The 25061-nt window shown below is 50.2% G+C and overlaps 2 protein-coding genes across 13 annotated transcripts; both read left to right on the forward strand.

Annotated features, from left to right (window-relative positions):
• Positions 1-3494, forward strand: ATP6V1G1 (ATPase H+ transporting V1 subunit G1). Its single transcript, XM_074608508.1, has 3 exons — positions 1-171; positions 1355-1455; positions 2720-3494. The coding sequence occupies exons 1-3, from the start codon at positions 90-92 to the stop codon at positions 2891-2893; spliced, it is 357 nt and encodes a 118-aa protein (XP_074464609.1). The 5' UTR covers positions 1-89; the 3' UTR covers positions 2894-3494.
• Positions 3495-4398: 904 nt separating this feature from the next.
• TMEM268 (transmembrane protein 268) lies at positions 4399-25061 on the forward strand. 12 transcript variants are annotated; one of them, XM_074608498.1, is made up of 11 exons: positions 4399-6545; positions 9308-9406; positions 9495-12094; positions 14068-14380; positions 16316-16425; positions 17005-17112; positions 18839-18988; positions 20077-20187; positions 21838-21918; positions 22814-22999; positions 23825-25061. In XM_074608498.1, the coding sequence occupies exons 4-11, from the start codon at positions 14275-14277 to the stop codon at positions 24002-24004; spliced, it is 1032 nt and encodes a 343-aa protein (XP_074464599.1). In that variant the 5' UTR covers positions 4399-6545; positions 9308-9406; positions 9495-12094; positions 14068-14274; the 3' UTR covers positions 24005-25061. The 12 variants fall into 12 exon arrangements, with proteins under 12 accessions (XP_074464599.1, XP_074464601.1, XP_074464603.1 ...); XM_074608500.1 differs by having other exon boundaries at positions 9525-12094; XM_074608502.1 differs by having other exon boundaries at positions 11106-12094.

Below are 25061 nucleotides of genomic sequence, written 5' to 3' on the forward strand. Positions count from 1 at the left end.
AGTCTGGGGCGTGGCCTGACCGCTGGGGGCGTGGCCTGCCCTGACGTAGTGACGTAGCGACGGCGGGGCGCTGAGGGGAAGGAGCCGCCATGGCGAGCCAGTCGCAGGGCATCCAGCAGCTGCTGCAGGCCGAGAAGCGCGCCGCCGAGAAGGTGGCCGAGGCCCGCAAGCGTGAGTACGGCCCGCCCGGCCTTGCCTTAACCCGCCGCGGGGGCCCCCCCGCCGCCTCAGGCCTTGTCCCCTCAGGGGAGAGGGGGAGCTGGTTGGATGCGGCGTCGCGGGGCTCCCTCCCCAGGGCTATGAGGGGCGGTGGTGAGCGCATTAGGGCTCCCTGGGGGGTGCAGCGTTGTTCTGTGCCTCCGGGGGCCTGCCTTCTGTTTGAGGGTGTGGAAAGGGATGTCGGATGCACCCTGGCAGCAGTGGGGAGGCTTGGTAGCTGGAGAGGCCTCCACAGGTCTTGGAGGAGCTCAGGGGCTCCTGGTCCAGTGGGACTGCTCTCTAGGAGACCACCATCAGAACCCTGGCCTTCCTGGCAGCAGGGTCTTCAGTTGGGGCTTGATTGCGCTTATTTGCTTGTGCTTATCTTTCCTAGCTTTAAATTTATGTGTTTCTTTGTGATGAAAGCAGTGTATTTCTCTCTTGATGATTACGTATTTTATAGTTGAGAGAGGTACTCCTTAGGGACCCAAGTTAGCTTTTCCTGTTAAATGAGAGAAAGTCAAGTTAGAAAGATCCGCGCCTTTTGAGATTTTTAGAAGTTTTTTCTGCTTCAAGCATTTATTTTTTTTTTTTTCAATGGAGCCGCACTGTGTTATGGTTCTGCCCCCTGGCAGTTTTGCAAGAAGCAGATTGTTGTAGCTCACTCTAATGATGATAGCCTTGGGGGGGAGGGTGTGGTGAAAAGTCCAGGAGGGGAAGTCGATGCAGTAGCCAGGTTTTCTGTTAGTTGCACAATTTGCTTGAGACAAAACTAAGCCTTAAATGCTCCTTGGGATCACTCAGGGATGTTGCATGCTCATATGAGCAAGGCCAGACCTGTAGGTTGTCTGTTGCATCCACTGGTTCAGAGAATGTCTCCGTTTCTCACTGATGGAAGCTCATTGCATGCTGAGCTTGGTGATGGTTCGGTAGCACGCAGGGTGACCTCGTGCTCCTGAGCTTGGCTGACACCACAGAGCTGGAGGGGCTGCAAGGGTGTGCAGTGCCCTGCTGTTGCCTGCTGCAGAAGGATCTGCTGCAATAACAAATGCTACAGTGATTGTTGTGCATCGGGCAGCTGGAGAGGTGTGGGGGAAGAAATATGCTTTCACTATTTTCTCTTCTTTATTTCATTTGGTGTGTTCTTTGGAAACAGGGAAGAATCGGAGGCTGAAGCAGGCAAAAGAAGAAGCCCAGGCAGAGATTGAGCAGTACCGCCTGCAGAGGGAGAAGGAGTTCAAAGCCAAGGAAGCAGCGGTTTGTTTTCTAGATCATTCACTGTTACCTGCCCAGCCTCTTAGCCTTGCGTTTGGGGTTACTTGCCTTGAGAGCAGCCCTTGGTGTGGAACATGTTGCTGGAGAAGTACTTCCCTAACTGCCTTCCTCTGATGCACAGCCACGTGTCACAGGAGGGAAAAAAAGTGGAAGTGAATCAGAACATGGTGTATTGCATCTCAACAGCCAGAACTATTGACTAGCAGTGAATTAGCTTAATGAGCTCATGTACTGTCTGGTGCCCTGATGGGTGGCAGCCTCTCAACCTGGTGTATGTGGCAGTGTCAAAACAGACTAAGGTCATTCCTTTTCTGACAGGCTGGTTTCTGCCATGCTAATGTGGTAGAAACTGCTTGCCTTGTAGATGCTGTGCTCTTGCTGAACCAGTTGTAAGGCCTGTGTTCTGCTCAGCAGTCTTGCCTGCTGTGTTCCTTTCCTTCTGAGCAAGAGGAGGTATTCCCAAAAGGTGCAGAACCAGGGCCCTTCACCTGCCGAGGGCTGTAGCACAGCCAGGGTTTTTCCACTGCCTGCGTGGCCCTGTCAGTTCTGAAATCTTCAAGAAATGACCTGGCAGCCCTCCCCTCTGTCCGTCGTCTGGTTAGCACGATACCACCTCCTCTGTTCTCCTGCGTAATAGCCTTCATGTCAGTAGGTCTAGATTAATATTTTACAATCGCTTGTTAGCTTGGCTCAGTAGGCGTACGGTACCAGGCAATTCCAGGTTGCTTATGGGGCAAGAATGGTGGTGTAAGCTGTCCTTGCTGTGCGTATTTCACGGCCCACAGTCCTGTTAGGAAGACAGAGATTTTCATAAAGGTTCTCCAAGGGTAGACACAATGGGATGATGTGAAGACTCTGCTTGAACTAAATCATGGGTGTTACTTTTCTTACACTATCTATTACAGTAGTGCTCAGGGATTCACGGTACCAGTCACCAGTTCAGCAGGACCTTTATTTCAGGCACTCTTCAGAAACCTATGCTCTAAACTGAGAGATAATGAGTGAGAGAGGATAAAAGGTGTGGGCTGTGGGTGAAATACAAACTTGGGCAAGGTTAGTGGGAAATCTGAGCAGAGAATCCAACAGCACTATTTAATATTTTTTTTTTTATAGTGCAGTTCCGCGATCAGCAAGGATTAATGGTTGAGATGCAGTGAGGCAGTCCAGAATAACAAAATACTGAGATGGGTGTAGTGTTTTCTTTGTCAAACGACTCACATCTGATCTTTCTCTTTGCTATTTCTAGGCGCTTGGATCTCATGGCAGCTGCACCACTGAAGTTGAGAAAGAGACCCAGGAAAAGATGAGTGTGATCCAGCAGAACTTCCAGAAGAACCGTGAAGTGGTCTTGTCCCAGCTGTTGTCACTAGTGTGTGACATCAAACCTGAAATCCATGTGAATTACCGCATCAATGGGTAGTAGTGGAAGAAGGAAATAAGCATACTGGAAGTGCTGGTAGTAACGTTTGAGCTTCAGGTGGAACGTACAGCTCTTAGCCATACCTTAACTGTTGTTCTTGTAAATGTGTTAAATTATTTCAGTGAGTTGTAAGTCATCGATACATTGTTGGAGTTCTGTTAATTTCTCTCTTGACACGGATTCAGAGCTTATTCAACCATTAAATGCCCGTGTCTCAAATCTGTGCTAAGTTATTAAATATATATTCAAGTTGCCACACTAATGCTCCCTTTTTATCTAGATAGTATTCAGTGAGGGGCTTTCCTCTGGGAAGCAGGGAGAGAGATGCTGGCCAGGTTTAAACAGAGAACCTGTGTCAGTAGCTGTTAGACCTGTGTAACTGTATTCTTGTTGACCAAAATGCGTTTTTCAGTGTGTTCTTAACCTTTGTACAGGGGTTAAACCTTGTAAGAAGAATTCTCTGGCTGTACAGTGCTGGCTGATAATTTTCAGGTGCTTGAGTTTCTCTGTATTGAATCTCCTCTGTATATTCTGCTGTTAGCTTGAGTTACAAGTCTGGCACTATGACACTTGAAAGTAAAAACACTTATTTAACTCCAAAGTCTGTAGTCAGTCGTCTTGTTCCTGCTGACTTCTTCTGAGGGTGCAGAAAAGTCTTGCTGTGTTGCGCGGGAGCCTGGATTCTGAAGAATGAATATCAAGTATTGACAAAAGAAACAGTAAGAGATACGGCAAATGTCTGAAGGTCGCAGTAAGTAAGTTAAAAACCCATTACAGAGCTCCTCCTCTTGGCTCTGCTCTGGTGCTTTACCTGCCAGATCATTCTGAAAACCTTCAGGAACAAATGTTCTTGTGACCATTAGGGGAAATAAAATGTTGCCAGTTCACTGGAATAGCTTGATAGCCAGGCGCTGTGCAGTAATTATCCTTCCTTCAGTCAAATACTGGTCACTGCTTGTTTATTCCAAGGTCATACTGTATCCTGCAGCATCTTGCCGTACCCGGAAACTGTGTGAAATAACTGTGTCGGGATTTTGCATAGCTTTCTAGCTCTTTTAATCAAAAGTACACACGAATATATCATGAAGTTTCATGTTTCAGCGGTTTCTTCCTCACCAGCAGAATGGTAAATATAGCTTTGCTTTTTTGTTGAGTTCAGTTTAAGGCTTTTTGCAGAAAAGAGACCTCGATGAGCGCGTACCTCATCAGCAGTTGAGGATCTAAGCAAGAAACCGTATTGATGCTGTGCCTCAGACAGGACGTCCTGTGTTTCCTCGCTCCCTCAGTGTAGCATTGAAAAGCCTCTCAGGCCTGTAGAGTTTGATTGTGATTGGGAGGGAGGAAAGCAGGGTGGATGGAAGTCGTAACGCAGGAACGAATGTCTGCAGTCACGCCGGGCAATGAAAGAGTAGGCTGCTGTGGTGTCTCCTCTTGTGGTATTTTATGGGAATGTACTGTAGTTCTGAAAGGAATTCTTTAGGAATTCAAGCTATTAAAGGGGTTGTAAAATTGAAACAAAAGCCTCCTGCAAAGTTAAATGTGCCAGGCTGGGTAAAAAGCCAGGTTGGTACAAGGAGAACAGGATCAAAGCAGTTTTAATCAGTCTGGTCTAATGACTGGAGAGGTGCTACGGCCTCGTAAAAGGTTGCAGCCGTGCTAATTCGAGTCTGTCCTTTGGAGATGAAACATTTCTTCCTGGTGAGAACAGGTGCTCAGGCTCCAGCATGGTACTCCTAATAGAAGTCCTCCTAGCTCCAGGCTGTAATTAGCAATTTCATCCTGTTTGTTTATCAGCAAAAGACTGTTATTCTGTCCAGGAAAAATATAGCGCGCGCGCCCCACTTTCTCATCTTGGTTCCTAAGTTTCCCTTTGTTAATGAGGACATTCTATCCTTGCTCTCCAGAATACTAAGAGGCAAGAGAAAAAGAAAAACTCTTCCCTGTTTATTTCCTCTTGGCAAAAGGTGGTGTGAAGACGCTCCCTTTAGAACGTTGTGTTGCAAGAATATAAATTTTCTGTAGTATTTCCCTGGAACTTAACTGCTTAGAATTACCAGGTGCTCTGCCTTTGCACAGAAGCGAATATTTCCACTTACTGCTCTCCAGGAAGGCTGGCTTTGTTTGCAGTGTAAACATTTTATTTTAAATTGAGATTCTCTCATCCTATGCTGTGATGCCCCGGGAAAGGGAGACCTCCTGCAGTCTTTGTGCCTAAGCCAGGCTGTGCCGGAAGAATACTCTGCAGGGAACAGTTTTCTATTGACAAAGGTGTGGAGTTGGACACGTGGCTTCTTGCCTCTGAAATCCAATTTTCCTAGGCTTTCTGCAGCAAGTTTGATTAGGAAGAGTAAAACTTACCCCAGCTGCTAGTACAAACCTGTCTCCAAATTCTCCCTGCTGCTGATCTCCGTAATTCCTTGCATGTGTGGCCCCACGTATATGAGCCATAGTTTGCTCTTGTACCACAGAAAGGACCAGAACCTGCTTTGGGCACATACGCCGCTGTCTGATTGCCTTAATTTGAGCTCTCCTCCCTGGAAATACTGGCTGGTTGCCAGGATGGTGGCGCTCCTGGTGCTGTATGGAGGCAAGAAGCCGTCAGCACTTGCGTCTTGTTGCGTTTCCGCGATGCCAAAGTGAGTGGCTACTTCTGCTGATTTCTCTCAGTGAAAACTGCTTGCAAATAAGCACTTTCTCCTGGGATCGATGCAGGCATATTAGGATTTACACGGTGCAATTTGGCTGCAGTCACATCCGTGTTCATCAGCTATGGCTTGTGCTTGATTTTTGTGGAATCTCTTTTCAGGCATTATCTATGTATTTATAGAGTTGATGCATTTCACTTTTAAAATGCCATTGAGAAGGCGTGTAATCTGTACAAGCACCAGATGGACAAATGGCTTATTAACGGCAGAATGCGAGTGTCATCTGGAGGGCTTAACGTGCAGGACCAGGCACAATTAAGGACACGCGTTTGTGCTGCTTGAAGCCAGAGTTCAATTTTGAGGGCCCGCCTGTGTTGATGGCGCTCGCTCCCGCTGCTCGGTCTGAAGGTCGGTGTGTCCTTCCTGCTGCTGCCTCTTCAAGCGGGGGGTCAGAGAGCTCAGCACCCCTCCGGGAGGGCAGGCAGAGGGGAAACCAAAGCCCCCATCCCGCTCAGGTCCATCATCTCTGCTCACTCTAATGGGGCTCGGTATATTTTTTAGATTGGTTCAGAGCCAGGACGGGTTTGATCCCCTTTTGTGTGATATTTAACTTGTAATATTTTTTTGTTTGTTTGTTGCAGAGAAAGTAATTTTCTCCTCTAAAGATCCCCCCTGCCGTTTTCCCTTCCAGGCTCACCTGGAAGAGAAACCTTTCCAGGGTCCAAACAGAGAAATAAAGGAGGGACATCACCCCCAGCCCCATATCTGGACTCCGGGAGTTTGAGGGCGCTGTTGTTAAGAGGGGAGCAATCCTGTCTGCCGGTGCTTTATCACAAACTCTCGCGGCAGCTTGATGGGGACAGTTTCAGAACCGCAAGAGAGGACCCCAAATTTCCCCGGCGCTGTGGCTACTGCTGAAGATGGATGAGCCGTTCCTCGCTCTGCCCTGCGGAGACAGGCCGCTGCTAGACGGTAACACAAACGAATCATCCAAGGTATTCCGGTGTGTAAGTCCAAATCTGGCAACCTTAAATTCCTCATCCTGCTTTTGTGAGGTCCCTACACAGTTCCTGATGGTCTTTAATATATTTTTATTTTTTTTTATATACTGACTATAAGCCCATGAAGCTGTTGGCAGTCCCTCTCCCCTTCCTTCTGTCCCCAGCTCTGGGCTCCTGCTGATTTCCCCACCCGAGCCCAGATCAAGCGGGACTCACTGGCAATAAGTAACCCCACGGAAAAGCCAGCAGCTCCTGGCCTGCGAGGGAGCTCGTGGGAGGTGTGAACAGCGAGACAGGGTGACCCAGCAATAGCCAGGCTCGGTCTTATAAAAACACACCCCAATTTTGACTGACCTAAATACTCTGGTGCTCTCTTGCCCTTCTGGTGTACCATCGCACGGTCCCTTCTGTAGGTTATAGATAACAGTGCCATTCCTCTGGTATGAAACTTGCTCGTTTCTCCTCTCTGTCTCTCTTTTCCTCATCTGGAATCTCTTTCCCTTTTATTTGACATCACTAGTTCTTGCATTAATGCATAATAAGAAAGACAAACCTAGAACCCACTGACCCCAGCAGAGGCTTTGGCTTCAAGCATTAAAAAGAAAAGACTATCAAGAACCCTCAAGATCAACGTTTTGTTGAAGAAAGTTCCCCAAACTAATCCAAGAAAGGAGCATAGTGTAATTTTTCTTAGAGGTCGAAAGGAGAAAGTACTAATTTCATGCAGAAAAGATTGTATCTGGGACTGGCATAGAAATAGAAAATAAATAGGTATTAAATTACAGTCGGCTGTTTCAAAATAATCTAATAAAGCATCTGCTGGATCAATAGCCGCGTCATTATCCAAGGCACATAGCAGGCTGCCCCTGTTTTAATTTGAGATGCAAGAGGCTTTTGCATTACCATAATAAAAAGAATAATACTTTAAGACTTCACAGTAAAAAGACAGAAGTAGAGGGGGAAAAAAAAAAAACCCCAAGAACGGCACTTTATGCCTTAAGCAAGCGTCATTTTTAATTTGAAACATGTAATTTAGGGATATTGTGAAATAAAGTTTTTATATTTAATGACTGTCAGTCTGTCAGCTTGGCTGAGCTGTTCTACAGAGAAACAAAAAACCAAAAAAACTGAAAACCCGACCCAGCGTCCGTGAAAGAAGACTTTGTGTGCAGGGAGAGAGGGGAAGGGCGAGACAAGGCTTTCAACTACTTTGTTCTCCTAATTAAGGCTCGCTGGAAGGAAAAATAGCGATGGAACAGTTAACAGTTAGAAAGTGCAGTTTCATCAGAAGAAAACGAGATCTGCCCGTGCGTTGGCCGCTGCAGCGGGCACGGAGCTGTGTAGGGAGAAACTGCGGTCGCGTGGGGACCGCTGCAAATAAAGCAGGGGTGAGAGCGATGTGTCACCAGCCTTTCAAATAGTGCAAAAAAAAAAAAAAAAAGGCAGGGGGGTACAAAATCGTGGAACGAATATAGAGAGAAAATATGGTCCTGGGAGTCGGGCTAGGAAAAAGCAGACTCATGAGAATAAGTCTCTGTATTTAAAGCAGCGGCAGTAGTGAAGAGCGATGGAAGCCTACACGAAGTAGCGAAGGGTGATCTCAGAAATGATGTTAAGAATGTGCCAGAGGATGAGGTTGTCCCGGAGGACGGGAGGTGTCGGTGGTTACTGTCAGTCTGGGAAAGCACCTCAAATGGCAGAGGGTTTTTTTTCCTGGAATCAGGTTCCCCATAATATATTCATTAACGCAGCGTGATGGAATAGGGGGGATGGTTATAATATATATCCAGGGCACCAAGCTGGGAAGAGCTACGAAGAGTAGAGAGGGCTGAATTACAATTCAAAAGCATTTTGATAAATGGGAGAAATGATGTGAAACCAGTAGCGTGAGACCCCCCGAAGAGGAGTGTAAGGCTGGACTCAAAAGGTGAAATCAAATACACAAAACCGGAGGAATCAATAACTGGCTGTACGGGACCGCAGAAATTGTGAAGATGAGGGTGAACCCCCCCCCCCCCCCCCCCGCCAAACTCAGCAAATGTTTTGGGTTTGAAATGAAGATATATCGTATATCGATACAGGTATCGATGGAGGGGAGGGAGAGGGAGTTGTTCTGCTCAGGAAGGAGAGGTCTCTGTGGCCTGTCCGGACGCTGAGCTTTGAGAGACGAGAACAAATTGCCCTTTGAACAGGGCACCGAAGGGCCCGGGGAGGTTTGGGAAGATGCGGCTCAGGGTGATGATGGGGGGGCGGGGGTTAGGGATTTATCTAGTCTGGAGTCTCCACTGCGGAATGGAGAAGTCTTGAAATAAATTAGAGGTTGTTTCCAAGAGGACAGGTGCTTGATTTTTCGCCAGGTTTACTGAAGCTAGAAGAAGTAATGGGCTTAATTTGAAATGGGAAAAATGGATTTTTTAACTGCTTTGTACCAGGGAGGCTGAGGGGCTGCGGGGGCTCCGGCATCGCCACCCCCGGAGTCCTGCTGTCCCCACCTCCTGGGGCTGTGCCTGGGTTTTGTCCCCTAACCACTGTTGGCCCTGGGGGCTGGTTTCATCGTCGTGTTGGAAGGAAAGGTGAGGTCTCGTTTGGCGGAGGAGTGAAAGTGTCCCTTTGCGAGAAGGCGGCGGTGGGGGCTCAGCACTTAATTATCAGAGAGGTAAAACCGGGAGGCAGAAAACAGGCAAAAAGCAGGTGAAGCAAGACAGGGAGACTTTGTAAAAACAGCTTTGCCGTGGGTTTATGTTAAGTCAGGTCTTGTTTCTTCATAGATACCCGTGAGTGAAGCTCAAGACGAACCTCAAGCTGCCTTAACGCTGATTTGTATAAAACAAATCCCCAAATCCCCCGCCAGCCGGCACAAGCTGAAGGTACAGCCGACACGCTGCCTCCTGCAGCAGAGAAGTCTGCGCTCTCGTTCACTTCCATTTCATTCATTCTCGTTGCGATTTTTGGCAGACCTTAATTTCTAAATCGGGCCGGTTTCAGAGGGTGGCGGCTGGGCTCCAGGAAGCAGAAGCGCCTCCGGTCTGCGTTGGGATCCTGCCAGCGTCCTCGTTTTGCTTTGCAGTCAAATACATCCCTATTTCTCGGGAGCCTTTGCCTCTCTCCAAAGTTCTTTCTAGTTTACGGATGGACATTGTGTTCTCTGTTAATTGCCGTCCTCTGTAAGAGGCTTAAATTTCTAATGCTGAAGTTATGGTAGGGGCCGCAAATAGGTGGGACAGGAATGTTACAGACACACCTTTGCATTTCAGAAGCCCGGATATAAAGGCATAGGTGCAAATACAATAAATACAACAGCAGCTGATTGTCCAGCTAGAATCTAAACTGTGGTGTTTATTGGAATGTACTGATCATTGGATATCTTATAGACTGTTCTGTGGGGCCTGTGGCTACAGGATACGTGCTTGGGTTGAGAAAATACCTGGTAGGATCTCACCTGCCTAACAAAATCATCAAAATTATGCCCCCAAATAAGACGATCCGAAAAATAACACCTGCCAAAGGTTTCTGAGCACGTGGCTTGATGACCGCGGAACTCAGGAAGAGCTGGGCCGGGAGACCTTGGCTCCTTACAACCCAACCTGCAGATCCATCACCTCCTTTGGGCCAGAGCTGCAAGTCCAGCGAGGTGGTTGGGTGGAAAAATATCTCAGGAAAACAACTGGAAAACCTTGCCTTCCATCTAGGTTGGTTTAAGCTGCTGTGGAGCTTTCTCCTCGGTTCCTTAGATAGGCGTGAAAGAGATGCTTTGGAAACCTTCAGAGAGAAAGCCTGTCAGTCTAGAAGTTTCTAAAGATTTAATAGCGCGTGGCCTTTTTTGCTGCTTCAGAGCAGCAAAACTGGATTGCTTTAAAGTTGGAATTAGCTTTTTTTTTCTTTTTTCTTTTTTTTTTCCCCCAATACCCCTCCCAAAGGAGCCGGGTTTTTCTGCTTGTGCTGACAGGCTGCGGTGTTGATGCCAAGATCAGCCCATGCACGCACGTCTGGCTAAACGAGAGGTGCACGGTGTACGCGCTGCGGGTGATTACGAACCTTGCTTTCCAGTTTATTGCCCCCCCCCAGAGGTTTGCCTGGGGCGCTTTTTGGCAGCGAGCTGACAGTGCTCTTTCGAAGCACGTTGGTCGTCGTTTTCTCCCTCTTGTCGGGATCCTTGCGTGGGCGAGAAGAGGAGGAAGCGAAGCCAAAGCTTTTGATGAGAGGCGCGTTTGCAAAAGAACCTAAAGCTTTGCATGGCCCTATCTTGGGTGGGGATTTGAGCTGGGCCTTGAGCTGGCGACGGCAGCCAGGAGATTTATCTGATTTTTCTCAATCCCTGGACGACGTTGGGATGTGAGTTGCCGGTTTCCAGTGTAACGAGATCCCGTGTGGGTAAGCGGTTTTGGAGTCAGTTCTGTTCCCCACGTGGTGTAATGAACGCACTGCTCAGCGATGTCCGGGGCAAGCAGGGTTGCAGAAATTCATCCCTCCAAGAGAAGAATGGCATTTTCTCCAGGAAGTGTACACAGGCGCCGCAATGAAGCCTTCTTTTTCTTTTTTTTTTTTTTTTTTTAAACTATTCACTAGGACTAGCAGTCACTCAGATACCCGATTCACTCTGTTCCTAGCCCCCGTGGATCCTCCAGCTTTTGGTGAGCCGTGAAACCATGATTCCCCAGCAAAGGATTCTTCTCTCTGGTGGTCCATCTCGGCGTCACTTCTTTGCGGGAAAGCAATGGTGTCCCCAGCCAGGTGAAGCTGCTCTGGGGGTGTCTCTGACCGTGTGTGCGAGCCCGCTGCTTTTCTTCGGAGTGCAGCAGCTGGAGAGGAATCTCGCGCCCGTCCTCCGTGTTGGTGCAGCCTCCTGTTTTGAGGAAGGTTATGCTTCCCCCCCCCGCACATTACCCCTGTTTCTCTGTGCTTTAACATGACTTTTTGCTGAATATACAGTGACCTGTTCTTAGCCTTTTGATCTTCCTTCACCTCTTCTGATTCCTCCAGCCCTATCGTTGATGCTTGGCTTTCACTAATGTATTCCCAGCAATTAATCTGATGCAACCTTGGAATTTGTGCGTCGTGAGTCCTGCCCAGCGCATCGAGGAGGACGAAAGCCACCTGTCTGCGCAGCTCTTCGCAACCTTTAGGGCTCCGGCTCCAGCTCTGGACCCTCACCCTGCAAAAAGTGAGGATGACTCCTGCGGCGGGATTTCCTCCCACGGCTGCGCCTGGTGGGGAAGCACTTTTCAGGAACTTCAGAGGGTTAAAACCGCGCTTCTGAAACCAGCCTAGGGGGAAAAGTCACATGCGCAAGGGAGATTTTGCAAGTCGGTGCTTGCAGCTTGGGGTAATGGGAGGGAGCGCGGGGGTGCAGGCTTCCTGCCTCCGCTGAGCTGCGCCTGGTGAGTCCGTGGTGCCCGGGGGACGCGGGGAAGAGAACGACTCTCCCCAAGCAGGCTGGGGCCGGGCGACGCGAGACCTCCTGGGCAGAGCAGAGCAGGAGGATGGCAGATAAAGGAGAGTGAGGAGGAGGAGGGAGCTGAGCTGCCTCCCCAGGAGCAGGAGGTGAGCTGGACCAGGTAAGCCTCTGCCGGCTGCTCTGGACAGGAGGCAGAAGGACTTGCTGAATGTTTCTTTGATGTTTAGCCAGGGCTTGGAGGTGTCCTAAAAGGAAGGTCCTTCAGGATTAGCCTGAAGGAGGCAAAGTCACCAGAAAGACGCTGGCAATGCATAAAGAATCAGAAGAGACACAGAGACACAGCCTGGGGAGCGCAGGAGGTGAGAGGCTGCCCCTCGCCTTAGCAGGAGGCAGCAGAGGAAGGTTTGGGTGGGGGGGTTAGGGGGGGCCTGATCTCTAAAAACAGGCGGTCATTTTGCAGTAAAAGGCAATGGAGCCAAATGAGTCTGTGCTGCAGGAAGAGGTAAAAGCAAAGCTGCTTTTCCACCGAGCTGGTCCCGGCTGCGGACGGCTCTTTCCCTCCCGCAGCCCCGGGACGGGCTGAGCTGCCCTGGCCCTGTGGCACCCTTCCCTGTCGCCTCCTGGGGCCCGAAATCCTCGCCATCTAAACCAGAGAGCCTTGATTCTTCTCTAACTTAACGTGACAGCAGCAATGACAGGGTGGCAGGTTTTAATTACGTTTTCCTTTTCTTCCATCAGGTTTTTCGCTCTCTGCTTTGCTGCTGGTGTGCGCGGGCTTTTCTGTCTGGTTTTTCGTTTTCCCTTCGGCTTGACGCGAATCTGAAGGGGCTGGAGGCAGAATTGGGGAAAGGAGTGAGAGAACTCCCTGTGTGAATCCGCGGCTCTGTGCCGGGAGAGGTGCCCCGCGACGCGTGCCTGCCCGTGCTCCGCAGGGACCCGGCGGAGGGGAGCCCCGCTCCGCATGCAGCGGGATCATCCCCACCGCGCCGGGGAGGAAGAGCGGGTGCTGTGCCCGTCCCGAGCGCACACACACGCGCGGCACGCCTCTTGTGCAACGCGTGCTGTAGCTTCATTCCTTTAAGTGCGAGTTTCCAGCCCTCTGTGGGTTTTTTTTTTTTTCTGCAACCAGAAGAACTTCTCGTGCTGTTTCTCTTGCCTCAGTTTCCTTTCCGATGGTCCTTCAAGTGACCACCCTGGCTTTGTGCAAGGAGGGTAATTACAGCAACAACTCTCGGTCACAAATAAAGCATTCCCCTTTGGAAGGAGAGCGGATGAGCTCTGTGAGGGACCCTCACACCAAGAGACAGCAACAGGCTCCTGGTGCAAAAGTAAGACAGATCAGAGGTTAAAAAAATAAATGATAGTTTTGCAGAGCCGGTGTGGACGCAGCTGAGCTGCGGGAGCGGAAGACAATTGAAAAGTAAATGTCAGAGTCTTCCGAGCGTTGGCTTTAATAACTCCCAGGTCCTGGCAGTAGGTTGGAGACTTAGATCAGCAGCGTTTGCCTGGGAAACCCGTGGGCACGGTGCCCGCTGCAGGGACGTGCCCCGTCGGCGTCTCGCACCGCCTGCGGCCGAGAGGAGAGGGGGAAGGACAGCAGAGACCCTCAGAGGCTTCGCTGCTGCCGGGTGAGAGCTCCTGCTCGCCACTGCCTGCGCTGGGCGCCTTTTGCTTCCTTTACCTGCGCTACTTCCTTCGTGCCGTGGGGACTCACCCACCGCGTCGGTGCGCGGGGTGCGTCACTGCCGGGGAAGGGCATTTACACCGGCTCCGCTTTCTTCTGAAAGCAGTAGCAAAAAGCCTATTGGCTTTGCAAGGAGAAAACCTGCCTATTCCTTGACTATTTTTTTTTTTTTTAAGAAAATATGAATATTTAAGGATGTCAGGATAATTTAAGGAATATCTAAGGATAACTTTTCCACTGATTAACAAAAAAAAATAATAAATAAAAGGTAATTGCAGCGAAAGGCGAGCCTGTGCGTACTGCGCTCGTGGCTGGGGCTAACACCTCCCCGGTGATAACATCCACAGGGAGCGGGGTCCGAAGAGCAGAGCGAACACCCAAGTGTTCTGGGCTGTTACCCTTTATTTGCCGTCTCTGCAAGACTTGGGATTTTCTTTTCCTCTTTGCAGGGCTGGAAAATGCCTCCTTGCTCATGGGAAGCAGGATCTCAAGGAAGCTGTCAGTGGGAGCGGGACTGAGGACTTCACGATCCGCTCCCCAGCAGCTGCCTTGGGGCTGCATCGGCGTTTCTTAGCAGCGAAAGATAAGGCGGATGTACAAAGTGCTGAATTTCTGCCCGTACGACACAGAGTCCCTCGAGGAGAGGCACCTTCAGCATGGCCCATAAAACCCAAGCTGGTGGAACTGAGAGAAAGGGGTCGCTTTCCTCCATCCTCTACTGTAAGAGTGATTTGAAGGAAGGATCCCTGCAGTGGGTGAAAGGTAAGCGAGATAAGTGACTCGATGATAAGGAGAAAGGCAGTGCTGAGCACAGTGTCCTCAAAATATCAGAAGACAGATTTTTTTCAAATATGCTCATTGACAGCATCTCGTTTGCAAAAGTAACTAAACATTATGGATATTCCAGCATTTTGGGGAGGCGATGGAGACACTTTGACTTTTTTGGAAAGCCTGATACATAGGAATGAATGGACATCCACCTATTGAAAACCAGGACCCTGGAAGTCCTCTTCTCTTGGCCTTCAAAAATCAAGAAATCTTTGGGAAAATCCTTGACCTGTGCTTTCCAAGCAGGGGCTCCCTTCCCTGATAACAATTTGCCCCCTCTCTGCAGCGCTGCTCCCGAAACGGCCTGAGGTGCTGTGCAGAGACGGAAGGCAGTGCCATGGAGGGCTCCTCTCACCGAGACCTCCACCCACCGTTCAGCAGGGCACCCCTTGTTGCTTGCTCAGTCTGTGGCACCTCCTTAGAGCTCAGCTTTTGCGGGGGCGAAGCAGCTCCTGTTTCTCCAGCAGAGGTCAAGGAGCCGAGCCTCTGTGCACATCTCAGGTGTCTCAGCCTGGCGCCCAACTCGCCAGACTTTGTGCTGAGCAACTTGACCAAAGCCATGAAGAACAGGAGAGCCGAGTCCAAGGCTTTATTTTATTCTTGCTTTATATTCACCGCCTCCGCTGCTCTGCGTCAGGAGGAGATAAACCTCAGCAAACAAACAGGCCCTTGTTATCCTGGAGGTTTCAGATGCATCTGCGCTTCCCTTTTTGACTTGATGTGGTCATGCCCTGTCATAATGTAATTGCCTTGTTTCACTCGGCATCTCCTGTTCCTGAGCAGTGCAGAGATGATGAGGATGGAGGATGTAAGGGGGAGAGAAGGGGAAGGTGAGCGCACGCTGCGTTTCAGCCAGCACAGCAGTCTTGGAGAGCACTGAGTGTCATCTCAGTGAGATGTCCCCCCCCAGGGGACACCAGGCTGACTCCGGATCTGCAAAGGAGAAGCAAAGCCGGGTGAAATGCTTCAGTGAAACAAGATCTCATCTGAATAAGGCACTTCCTTAGACCCGGTCTCTTCCTCCTGACTTAGCACAGCTCGTGGAAACTCTAGATGAACACCAGACGGGATGCCTGGAGACCACAGCTCTCCTCTGCCACTCCAGGGCTGCGCTGCCTCAGCTCCGAGCAGCCTGCTCCTCAAATCTAGGACAGGATGTCTTCACACTTTCTAGGCTCCTCACTGCAGCTTGGGCCTCTAGATTACATCTCTGATCCCAGCCCCAGCTGAAACTGGGAAGCTGAGAGCCTTGAGCAGGGCCGTGCTGCCCAGGAGCACTGCTGGAGTGGGGACCTGGGCTCTGGAGGAGCGACAGGGCTCGTGCTCCAGTGCAGCCCTGCGACATCCCAGGAAAATGTGATTGTTGGCAAGCACTTTAACATGATTGCTCAATCTTTTTCTTGTGGTGGGTGGGGTGGGTAGGCAATGGAGGATATCTCTAAGAGGCAGGTAGCCTTGGCACCACCGAGCAGCTTGAGTCCATTATCCTTTCAGTTAGGGATCAGTGAGGCAAGACATTATCCTGCTGAAGATGAGAACATCATGTTATCTCTGACTGCTCGCTCCTGGAATGTATTTGGAGCTTCCTTCCTTTTTCTAGGTTGTTTGGTTGGACTCAATGATCTTAAGGGTCCTTTCCAATCATGAAGATTCTGTGAATCTGTAGGTTGTTTCCTTACAGGGGACATCAGGCTGCTTCCAAAGCTCCTTGTGATGTTCTTAAAAATGTCCAAGGGGAGATTCTGGATCCATTTAAATCATGTCAGGGTGATCTGCGCTCCTCAGCTTTCCCTTTGCCATGTGCTCCTTAGCTGCTGGGAGAAAAACCCACACCAGCGCCGTGCTCATGACTCCTTTGGGCTCTTGCAGAACCGCTGAATGGCCAGGTGCTGATGGTGCTCAGCATGGACAACAACTGCTCAGCCACCTCCTTTGACATGGAGCTTTGTGCAGAGAAACTGAAGTCCCTTGGGGTTCAGGTGAGCTCCTCGTGCGTAATCTGCCCTGGGGACCCTGTAGGAGCGAATGCTACCTGGATTAGCGTCGTTTGCATTTGCACCCACATCACAGACAGCTTTTGGTTTTGGTTTTTTTTTTTTTTTTTGGTCTTGAGTGGCTTGTTTCACCTCAGCTTCAGTCTGTTCCCCATGGACTACAAGTCAACTGTAACGGTCTTGGCTTTAAACCTCCATGAAGAAACCCATTCAACATAAATTCTAGTGAGTGGCTTGAAAGTCATTCTAATGGGATGGAGCCATCCCTGGGACAATCTGTCTTGTCTTGTCCTTTGTCATAAAAAGGTGGTTTTTCTCTTGTGACTTTCCCTGCACTTTCCAGGGAGATATTACTCACTGCAAATGAGGCAAGAACACAAGATTTTGGTCTGTGACGGCTGTATGGATGAGTTTGGAGGTGTGCTCTGCGGGAGGGTGCTCTGGGACAGAGCTTTGAGTTGCAGTGCCAGCCTGGCCCCACGATGACTGCCCAAGCCAGTTCTGATGGGACTCGGAGCCCGAAACTGGAGGGTGGCCCCAGTTTGCTGTTTTCTCCCTGAACAGGTGCCAGCGGAGCAGTGGCGAAGGTTGATCCAGGATGCTGTCCTGAAGCCCGAAGTGAGACGGTACATGTTCTACAACTCCAGGGTGTTCCAGATAGCCATTGCCGTGGTAAGGATGGCGGGGTCTCTCCCAGGCTTCTCGTAGACATGCACTTGCCAAGATGCATTGAGGCTTACACCTGGGGTTCTTGTGCCCAAGGAGGGAGAGAGGTTTGGATGGGGAAGAGACAATGGTTTTCACACGTCCCAGTGGGCTTAAGGCTCCTTAGGAAATCCAAGTTCACAGACTGGAGGGCAAGGCACCTTCTCCAACCCCTTGCTGGTACTCTCACAGAAGTGGGCTGTACTTTGCTGTAAAACCAGCACATGCTACATCAAGCTGCTTTTTTTTTTTTTTTTAAACTTTATTTTAAAACTCTATAGATATTCTGGTCCTGATGCTAATTCAGACCAATGAACCAGTCAACTTTGGTTACTGAGTTGCTTGTCTAGTCTTGTTTGGCTGCTTCTGGTGAGAGGAGCTCCTCCAGAGACCTCAACCATTAGCACCTACTGTAAGGCTGATACTTTGCAGCGTGCTGAGGGCGTGATAAAAGCTGACTCCGTCATTTTAATTGCATTTATTTTTTTAGATAGCCATTAGATGTGTCTTCTCCTTTCATTAATATCGTAGGAATCGGTGCTCAGTGTTTTGAGGGTTTTGGTGCCTGTTTAGTGCAAACAAGTTGTATTATAGTAAGATCAGAATCACAGGATGGTTTGGGTTGGAAGGGACCTTAAAGATCATCTAGTTCCAACACCCCTGTCCTGGGCAGGGACACCTCCCACTAGACCAGGTTGCTCAAAGCCTCATCCAGCCTGGCCTTCAACACCTCCAGGGACAGGGCATTGACAACTTCCCTGGGCAACCTGTTCCAGTGCCTCACTATCCTTACAGTAAAGAATTTTTTCCAGATATCCAATCTAAATCTACCCTCTCTCAACTTGAGGCCATTACCGCATGTCCTATCATAACACCCCATGACCAAGAGTCCCTCCCTGTCCTCCCTGTAGGCCCCCCTCAGGGACTGGAAGGGGCTCTAAGGTCTCCCTGGAGCCTTCTCTTCTCCAGGCTGAACTCCCCCAGCCCTCTCATCATCTTCGTGGTCCTCTGCTGGCCCCGCTCCAACAGGTCCGTGTCCTTGTGGTGAGGACTCCAGAGCTGGACGCAGTGCTCCAGGTGGGGTCTCACCAGAGCAGAGTAGAGATGATGCTGTGACACGCTGTGCTGTGCGTGTCATATTTGCTTCTAGGCAACCTCCTGCCCAAGTGCATGCTATCTGAAGCAAAGGCCAAATGAATTCAGTTTTGCCTGTCTTTATGTAAAAGCCAAGTTTGTCAGTCCTTAACATAGTCCTTGAGCCCGGTGCCGGTGTCGACCATTTGAGCGTTATTGTAATTGAGTGGTCTCTGTACCGCCTTGAGTGCTTTGACATAGGAGCTTTCTAAATACAGGGACCATTAGAAGTATTATCAATATGCCTCAGTGAGTGCATTTCTTATCTAAATGGAAAAACTCAGTTGAAATCCTTCCTAGGTATGAATCATCATTAATAATTCACTCTCTGTCTTTGATGACCGGTAATTTTTTATAATATACTAGGACTCACTCAGTCTTTCTAGTCCTTTCTTTCCCCTATTTATTATTGGAAAGAACTTCTGTCCTTTCTCACCCTCTGAAAATCCCGTGTGACTTAATTTATGGTAAGGTATTACCCTGGTAGTTTTCTTCTTCCCTTGACTTTTCTCACTTTCACAGTTTTGCGAGTCTCATCGCCCTCTCTGGGTTTTTATAGGTTTTCTACGTGTCCCTCTGGACAAACATTTACTCCACAGTCCAGCTGTGTTCCTTCGGACGCTACTGGGAGGCCAGCGTGCTGGTGACCCTGGCTGCCGTAGCGGTCACTGTAGTTGTGATACTGGTTATCGATCGTCGCCAGAGGAAGGTAAGAGGAGGCCGCCTGTGTGCGGGCACGCAGGGAGCAGGACCCCGTCCCACCAAAGCGCTGGGATCCAGGTCATCTCCAAGATGTGTATGAAGAACATCGTTATCTGGGGAGGAAGGAATATTTTTACGGCAGAGTTGGAGATCAGGTCCAGGCAAGGGATGTTTTCCAGCCCAGTTAGGTGTCGTAATGCCTAAAAAGTAGGTGGTGGAGCCCAGCAGGTGTGCTCAAAGCGCCTGCTGTCGCTGGAGATAAAGGAACCCATTGCAGAGTGTGGTTCATGCTCCCACGGCTGTAGGAAGCCACTGGGCTCACCGGCAGAGCCGGCTCCTGCCCTGCTCCTGACAACGGTCCTTGCAGTCTCGGCTGTGTGCAGCCATTAAACACCATCAGTTAATTCTGTCGCTGTGGTGCTCTGGGCCTTGCAACAGGTCCAGAACAAAAAGGCAGTTCCTAACCCAGAGAAGCTGCAATAAAATTGTAAAACCGAGGCAAACTGGATAGTAGAAGGGAACATGGAGATGACGTTAACGTGAGAGGCCACCAGCCTGCAGCATCCACTGCTTGGCTGGTGTCCGCTTTTGTCTGTAGGAATCACAGGAGTATGGAAATCTCTAAGGAGAGATCCAAAGAATAGTATTAGAAAGGCTTGATTCAAAATCCAGAGGGCTCTTTGCACTGATTTCAATGGATTTTGGGGCAAGCCTCTAACGACAGCTGTGCAATGACCGTTCCAAAGGGAAACCTGGCAAACCTGCGGGTGCACAGAGGTTCAGGACAGGAGCCCTTCACTCGGGGAGTGCTGGGGAAGGAAGAGAGAGCACGATACTGGAAGTCGATTCCCCTTTGGACATCTTGTCTACAAGAGAAATGACCCTTAGTGAGGTTTCTGGCTGCACAGATATCTGCTGACGGTGGCTGGGATGATACTGAGGGCTGGTGACAACCCTGCCTGACTGCGGACTGCTCTTGTCACCGCTTTCCTTTGAGACGCGGTATTCGGGATTATCCAGCTGCAGTTTGTAGCTGTAGGCTGGCCCTACAGCTTTGCTGTAGGGTGTGTTAATTTTTCCTCCATTCTTTAATAGATAAATATGAATACAGATGTGAGGCTGGCAGCTGTCAATGAAATCTTTATCAAACACAGTTTAATACTGGGGATTACAGATGCCCTGGACGGGCCACACAACATCCTACAAGTATCCTTTCTGTAGGGAATCATTTGTACCCTCTCCTGGGTAGCTAATGATGTGGAGGTATTTATTGATATTATGATCCACGAGGCTTTCCATTGGGTGGGATTTCTAGGATTTTTTTTTATTTTTTCCTATTGGATGGCAAGAAGCATTGGGTCATTTTTCTTCTTCTGTAAGTGGGGATTGAGATATGCCCAAAGGCGATATGAAATAATGAGTCTAAAAGTGGGATTAGTCCTTTGGGCGGGCAATTATTCCTCACAGCGTATTACACTTACACGGCAGTGATGATTCTTATTACGAGCGGAGTGACAGCAACGTGCCCATAGCAAAAACAAAACCAACCCAGAGAAAACCAGAGTCCCCGTCCCTGGGAGCTCATCTTCTGCCTTGCAGAGACAAACTCAGCCAACGGCACCCAAGTGTCTCTGCTCTCCGGGTGTTTTGTAGCCCTGGGCTCCCTCTTTCAGGCACATTAGAGAACCTGATTTCACGGGGCAGTCCCTGGCAACCAGGTCTGTAGCTGCCAAGAACTTGTGACCTTCACGGCCTTTTAAAAAAATGCAGGTTGAAGAAATCAGGTAGGGGGAGGCTTATTTGCTGCTTTTTAGAGATCCCTTTTCTGGACTAGATGAAGATTTAGGGGAAAGAAGAGAGTTTTAAGACAGCATGGAAGCGTTAAAGGAAGGTGAGAGAGATGGTATCCCAGATTTGCTGGTGGATCTCACTCTGCCCCATCTATCCAGAGAGGTATGAGATAGAAATGGAGAGGGAACCACGGCTGAAACACAGCGTCATGGCAGGGAATCCTGCAGGAGGGCTGGCAGGGGTGAAGTCATGCAGAATGAGGAGGAAACACTTGAGAACTTGAATTACACGTTTGTTCAGACCAGCGTAGTTTTGCACCTCAGTGAGGACTAATCCAAGGAGCCTTCACCTCTACCTACATGTCCCAGAACTGCCCGAGAGCAGAAAACAACCCAAGGATTTACCATTTCTCATTCTGCTCCAATGTCAGATCTGTTTTAACCCTCTAGTTTTTTTGCTGTTCCTGAATTCCCATGATGATGGCAGCTCGAGTAGGTGTACAAGGGCAGACCTGTACAAGGGCTGCTCTCAAAGCTTGCAGGACTCGCCTCCCCGACACGCTGCTCTTGGTCGACTCTTTGCAAACGGTGCCTCCATCTTGAAGGCACGCACCACGTACAGAAATTCTGTGAAAAATAAATGGAATGAATTCATAGTAACAAAAGAAAGAAAACAGGAAGGAGTTTAGGGGGGAGTTAAGTCAAGGTGACCCACCAGTTTATTTAGATGTAAGGCCACTGAGATGAGTGATGGGCAATGACCCTGCGTTAATCCCAGTTTCCACTCCCGCAGGGTGCAGGAGGTGTGCAAGGAGGACTGGCTGCCCTCTGGGGCAACGTCCCCCTTCTCTTCCCCTTTACATTGAGGTTTTGCCTTAGCCCAGACCCTTTTGGCTTAAAATTAGCCCCGCGCTGTGTTATTTGCTTCCTGTGCCCTGAGCATCCCGTGGGCACCGCCTGCCTTTGCTCCGCTTCCTGCGAGGTCCGCGCCACGATCCGCGTGGAGAGGGCGGGCAGCGGAGGGAGAAGCGTGGAAAGACCCCTTCCTTAACCCTGCCCGTCCCAGCTGTGGTTCGTGTGCTTCAGCCCCGAGCGCTGCCTCCAGTCCTTGTCAGCCCACATCGCGGACCTGCAGAGGACGCGAGAGGTGAGAGGGGGTGGGCGCCCAGCCCGAGCTGCTGCGGTGACGGGCGCAGGGCCACCCCTATGGCCCTGCTTTAGTGGGAGGGAGGTGGACAAGGAGAACCGAGTGTTTGAGCGTCCTCCTGGGCATCCCCTGCTGTGAACTGGGAGCTGGACAGATCGGGAGGGGGATAAATAAAATGCATCCGTCGGTGCCCAGTTCAGTAGGAATTCGTTTAGGCCCTGTGGTACACGTGTGTCTGGATAATTAACCAGGCAACTTTATTAAAGGAAAGTAATCAAGAGTCAAGGGCAAATTTGAAAGCATGTGCCACAACTTGAAATAGCTGACACCTCGAGCTGTCCTGAAATAAATGGGATAGCCTGAGGAATAAGAAAACACTGTACTGGGTTAACTGTATAAAAATTTTGTCCTCTTGGCCTTCAGAAAATGCTTTCCCCTGTGCGAGTGTATGATATACAAACACCACACTCTCCTGCACTGGATTGCCCTGGCTGGTCACGGCCGTGGGATGAGAGGTGAGGGGGTACAGCCCTCTGAAAACCTCAAGGCTGCTCATCTCACGGGATGAACCAGCAGACGCGGGTTGGGGGCTGGACAGTAACACACCAATTCACGTATTGTCTGATAGAACTCATAGTTTTTAAAGGCAAAATTCTCCATGCTAGGCTGTGGCGATCTCGCGGGGAGCTGTCGCTGGCACAAGAGGCAGCTGGTGGCAGCAGGGCTGTGGGATGAAGAGACTCTTGGCCAATGCTGTTTTTAACTCTTGGGATGATAATTCCCAGGAGTAAAAAACATGCAGGGGGAAATCATGCCGCTTAAAGGCTGTCCTCGGGAGACCGCTGGAGACCTGCCGCCTGCCTTTGGAGACCCGCAAAATCTCTTTCTCTTCCAGTCGGGCTTGCGGCACAGCCTGGACCAGCTCTGTGTGGTTATGGAGGCGGTGGTTCAGCCCAACCCAGGGACAGAGGAGGAGGCTTCGTGTGAAGAATCTCCTCTTTTATCCAGTGGAGGGAACCTAAATAAAGAGCCTGTGACATGCAACGAGCTGCTCCGCCTTGTTCCTGAGGGCCCACCAGAGGTAATGAGAAACATCCCTCCCTGATGGACAGAGGTGCCAAATCACCCTCCCAGGCTCCAAAACTCATCCCAGCAGCTGCCAGCCATGGAGACACCTCTTTTTTTCACCAGCAGGAGCACCTGGAAGCCTGGAGGTCCGCACACACCTTCTCCAGCTCTGACGCTGCTGAGCAGTTAATGCTTACTGAGCAGCGAGTGCTTAATCCTTGAGGAATTCATGGCCTGGGCTTTTCCTTGCTGGTGGCCGGGGTCCCCCTTTGGAAGACAACCTCTCCCGGGGTCCGTGCAGGGACCCAGCGCCTGTGTCCCGGCTGGGGATGAGGCACGGCCGCGTCCAGCCTTTGTCTCCTCCATGGAGCATGCCTTCAAAGACTTGTGCCACGCTGAGCAGCAAATGTGTCCTCATTCCTGCTCAGCAAGAAGCTTCAAAAAGGATGATTTTGATTTATTTTACACTTTTCCGCTTGCTGTTACTAGGCGAATTCAGTGCAGGTGACATCCCTGCAGAGTGAAGCTCTCTGGCTGTCTAGAGGCAAAAAAGAAAAGCACCAGGAGGCAGTGACAGAGCAGACAGGTCCCCAAGCAGCCTGACTCCCTGGCCACCCGCTGGCGAGTGGTCACTTCATGTCACTCCCCCGTGGGGACAGTGTGCCAGCACTGCTGACCAGAAGGGGATCTGGGACAGTTATATATACCATTGGCTCCCGTCCTGTTCCTTTCAGACAAGGACAGTCCTTGAACGAGGGAGAAAATGGTATTTTTGATGTATGATCTGCTCTTCCCGCAGGTAGATGCTCTGCTCTGACACCTCTCGTGCTCGTTCCAGGTGATGGCCCAGCAGCTCCTGGTGATCTTCAGCGGATGCTACGTGCGGCTCCTGGTGACCGGCCGGCTCCCGCGGGCCGTGGCGGGGGGGCACCTGGAGCACAGCAGCGTGCCCTGTCTCTGCCAGTTCATCGAGACCGCCGCGCTCAACACACGCCGGAGCTGGTTCATGGGCAGGTGACCGGAGGGGGCTGGGGGACGCTGAAATAAAAAGCTGTCCATCACAACAGTGTGAAGAAGCTGTGGGGCAGAGGAGAGGGCTGTAATCGCTCATCCTGGACTTATCCGGATGACCGAGTGGAAATATGACTCTAATCAAACACGGAAGACACTCACCAGAAAGCTGCTTACCTTTGAGACCTTCTGCCTGCCCACCTTGGTGTGAAGGAGCTGCTCTGGGGGTCAGAAACGATCCAGGGACAGCCTGGAGATCCCTTGGGAAATTTCCCACTGCTCTTCCCTGGGGGCCTCAGAGACCCATGCAGAAAAACCTGCAGGTGCCAGCCCCATGCCTTCAAAATGAAGTCCGCAAGGGTTTTTTTGGTACAAGGAAGACAGGGAAAATCTGTGCATAGCAGTGTTGCAAAAGTGATGTTTGCTCTGGATTATGTTTGTGTCACGTAGCTGTCAGCGACAGTGAGCTCTGTCCTGTGGCAGACACGGACAATGTCTCAGCCGATGACTTGGCAAACTTTCCGTTTAAGGAGCAGCTCGGGATGGTGTTCAGTACCTGCTGCTTCTGCTGCCTGCCCGGGGAGGAGGGTGATGGACGCCTTGATGATCCATGGGATGAGGCCTGAAAGAAGGCACTGGGCACTGTGTAGGGCATCCCGGGGCACGGCTCTTTTTAGACTTCCCTTTCTCTTCCGTTTTGGGACAGGCTCATTTCCTTTGGTTTTCCTTTCCTCATTCCCCCCACATCATCTTTGCACACAACATGTAAGAGGAGCCAGTGGTGAGCAGGAGCCCTCCACGTTTGCTTGGAGTCCATAAGGGAGTGGAAATGAGGAGCTGAGAGCCTACAAGAGGTTGTGTGCTCAGGTAGTGCCCGTGAACGGAGAACTGCTGAATGGTCCAGGAGCCGCTGGTGGCTTCCTCTGTCCCCAGAGCCAGGCATTTCTGTGAAATTCGGGTGACTGCATGCACTGACGTTTAACTGACCCCATGGTTTGGTGGTGATAGCTGTCCTAGGAAGTGGCAATGGTGAGAATAAAGAGTCCTAAGGTTTGTGTTTTCCA

This window comes from Larus michahellis, chromosome 15 (assembly GCF_964199755.1).
Source record: "Larus michahellis chromosome 15, bLarMic1.1, whole genome shotgun sequence".
NCBI lineage: Eukaryota > Metazoa > Chordata > Aves > Charadriiformes > Laridae > Larus > Larus michahellis.

Excerpts from the sequence above, each read along its gene's own strand:
- ATP6V1G1 (XM_074608508.1), top strand. The coding sequence starts at position 90 with ATGGCGAGCCAGTCGCAGGGCATCCAGCAGCTGCTGCAGGCCGAGAAG. Across the intron at positions 172-1,354 it reads GGTGGCCGAGGCCCGCAAGC|GGAAGAATCGGAGGCTGAAG; the intron begins GTGAGTACGGCC and ends CTTTGGAAACAG. Across the intron at positions 1,456-2,719 it reads TCAAAGCCAAGGAAGCAGCG|GCGCTTGGATCTCATGGCAG; the intron begins GTTTGTTTTCTA and ends TGCTATTTCTAG.
- TMEM268 (XM_074608494.1), top strand. The coding sequence starts at position 14,275 with ATGGCCCATAAAACCCAAGCTGGTGGAACTGAGAGAAAGGGGTCGCTT. Across the intron at positions 14,381-16,315 it reads ATCCCTGCAGTGGGTGAAAG|AACCGCTGAATGGCCAGGTG; the intron begins GTAAGCGAGATA and ends GGGCTCTTGCAG. Across the intron at positions 17,113-18,838 it reads TCCAGATAGCCATTGCCGTG|GTTTTCTACGTGTCCCTCTG; the intron begins GTAAGGATGGCG and ends GGGTTTTTATAG.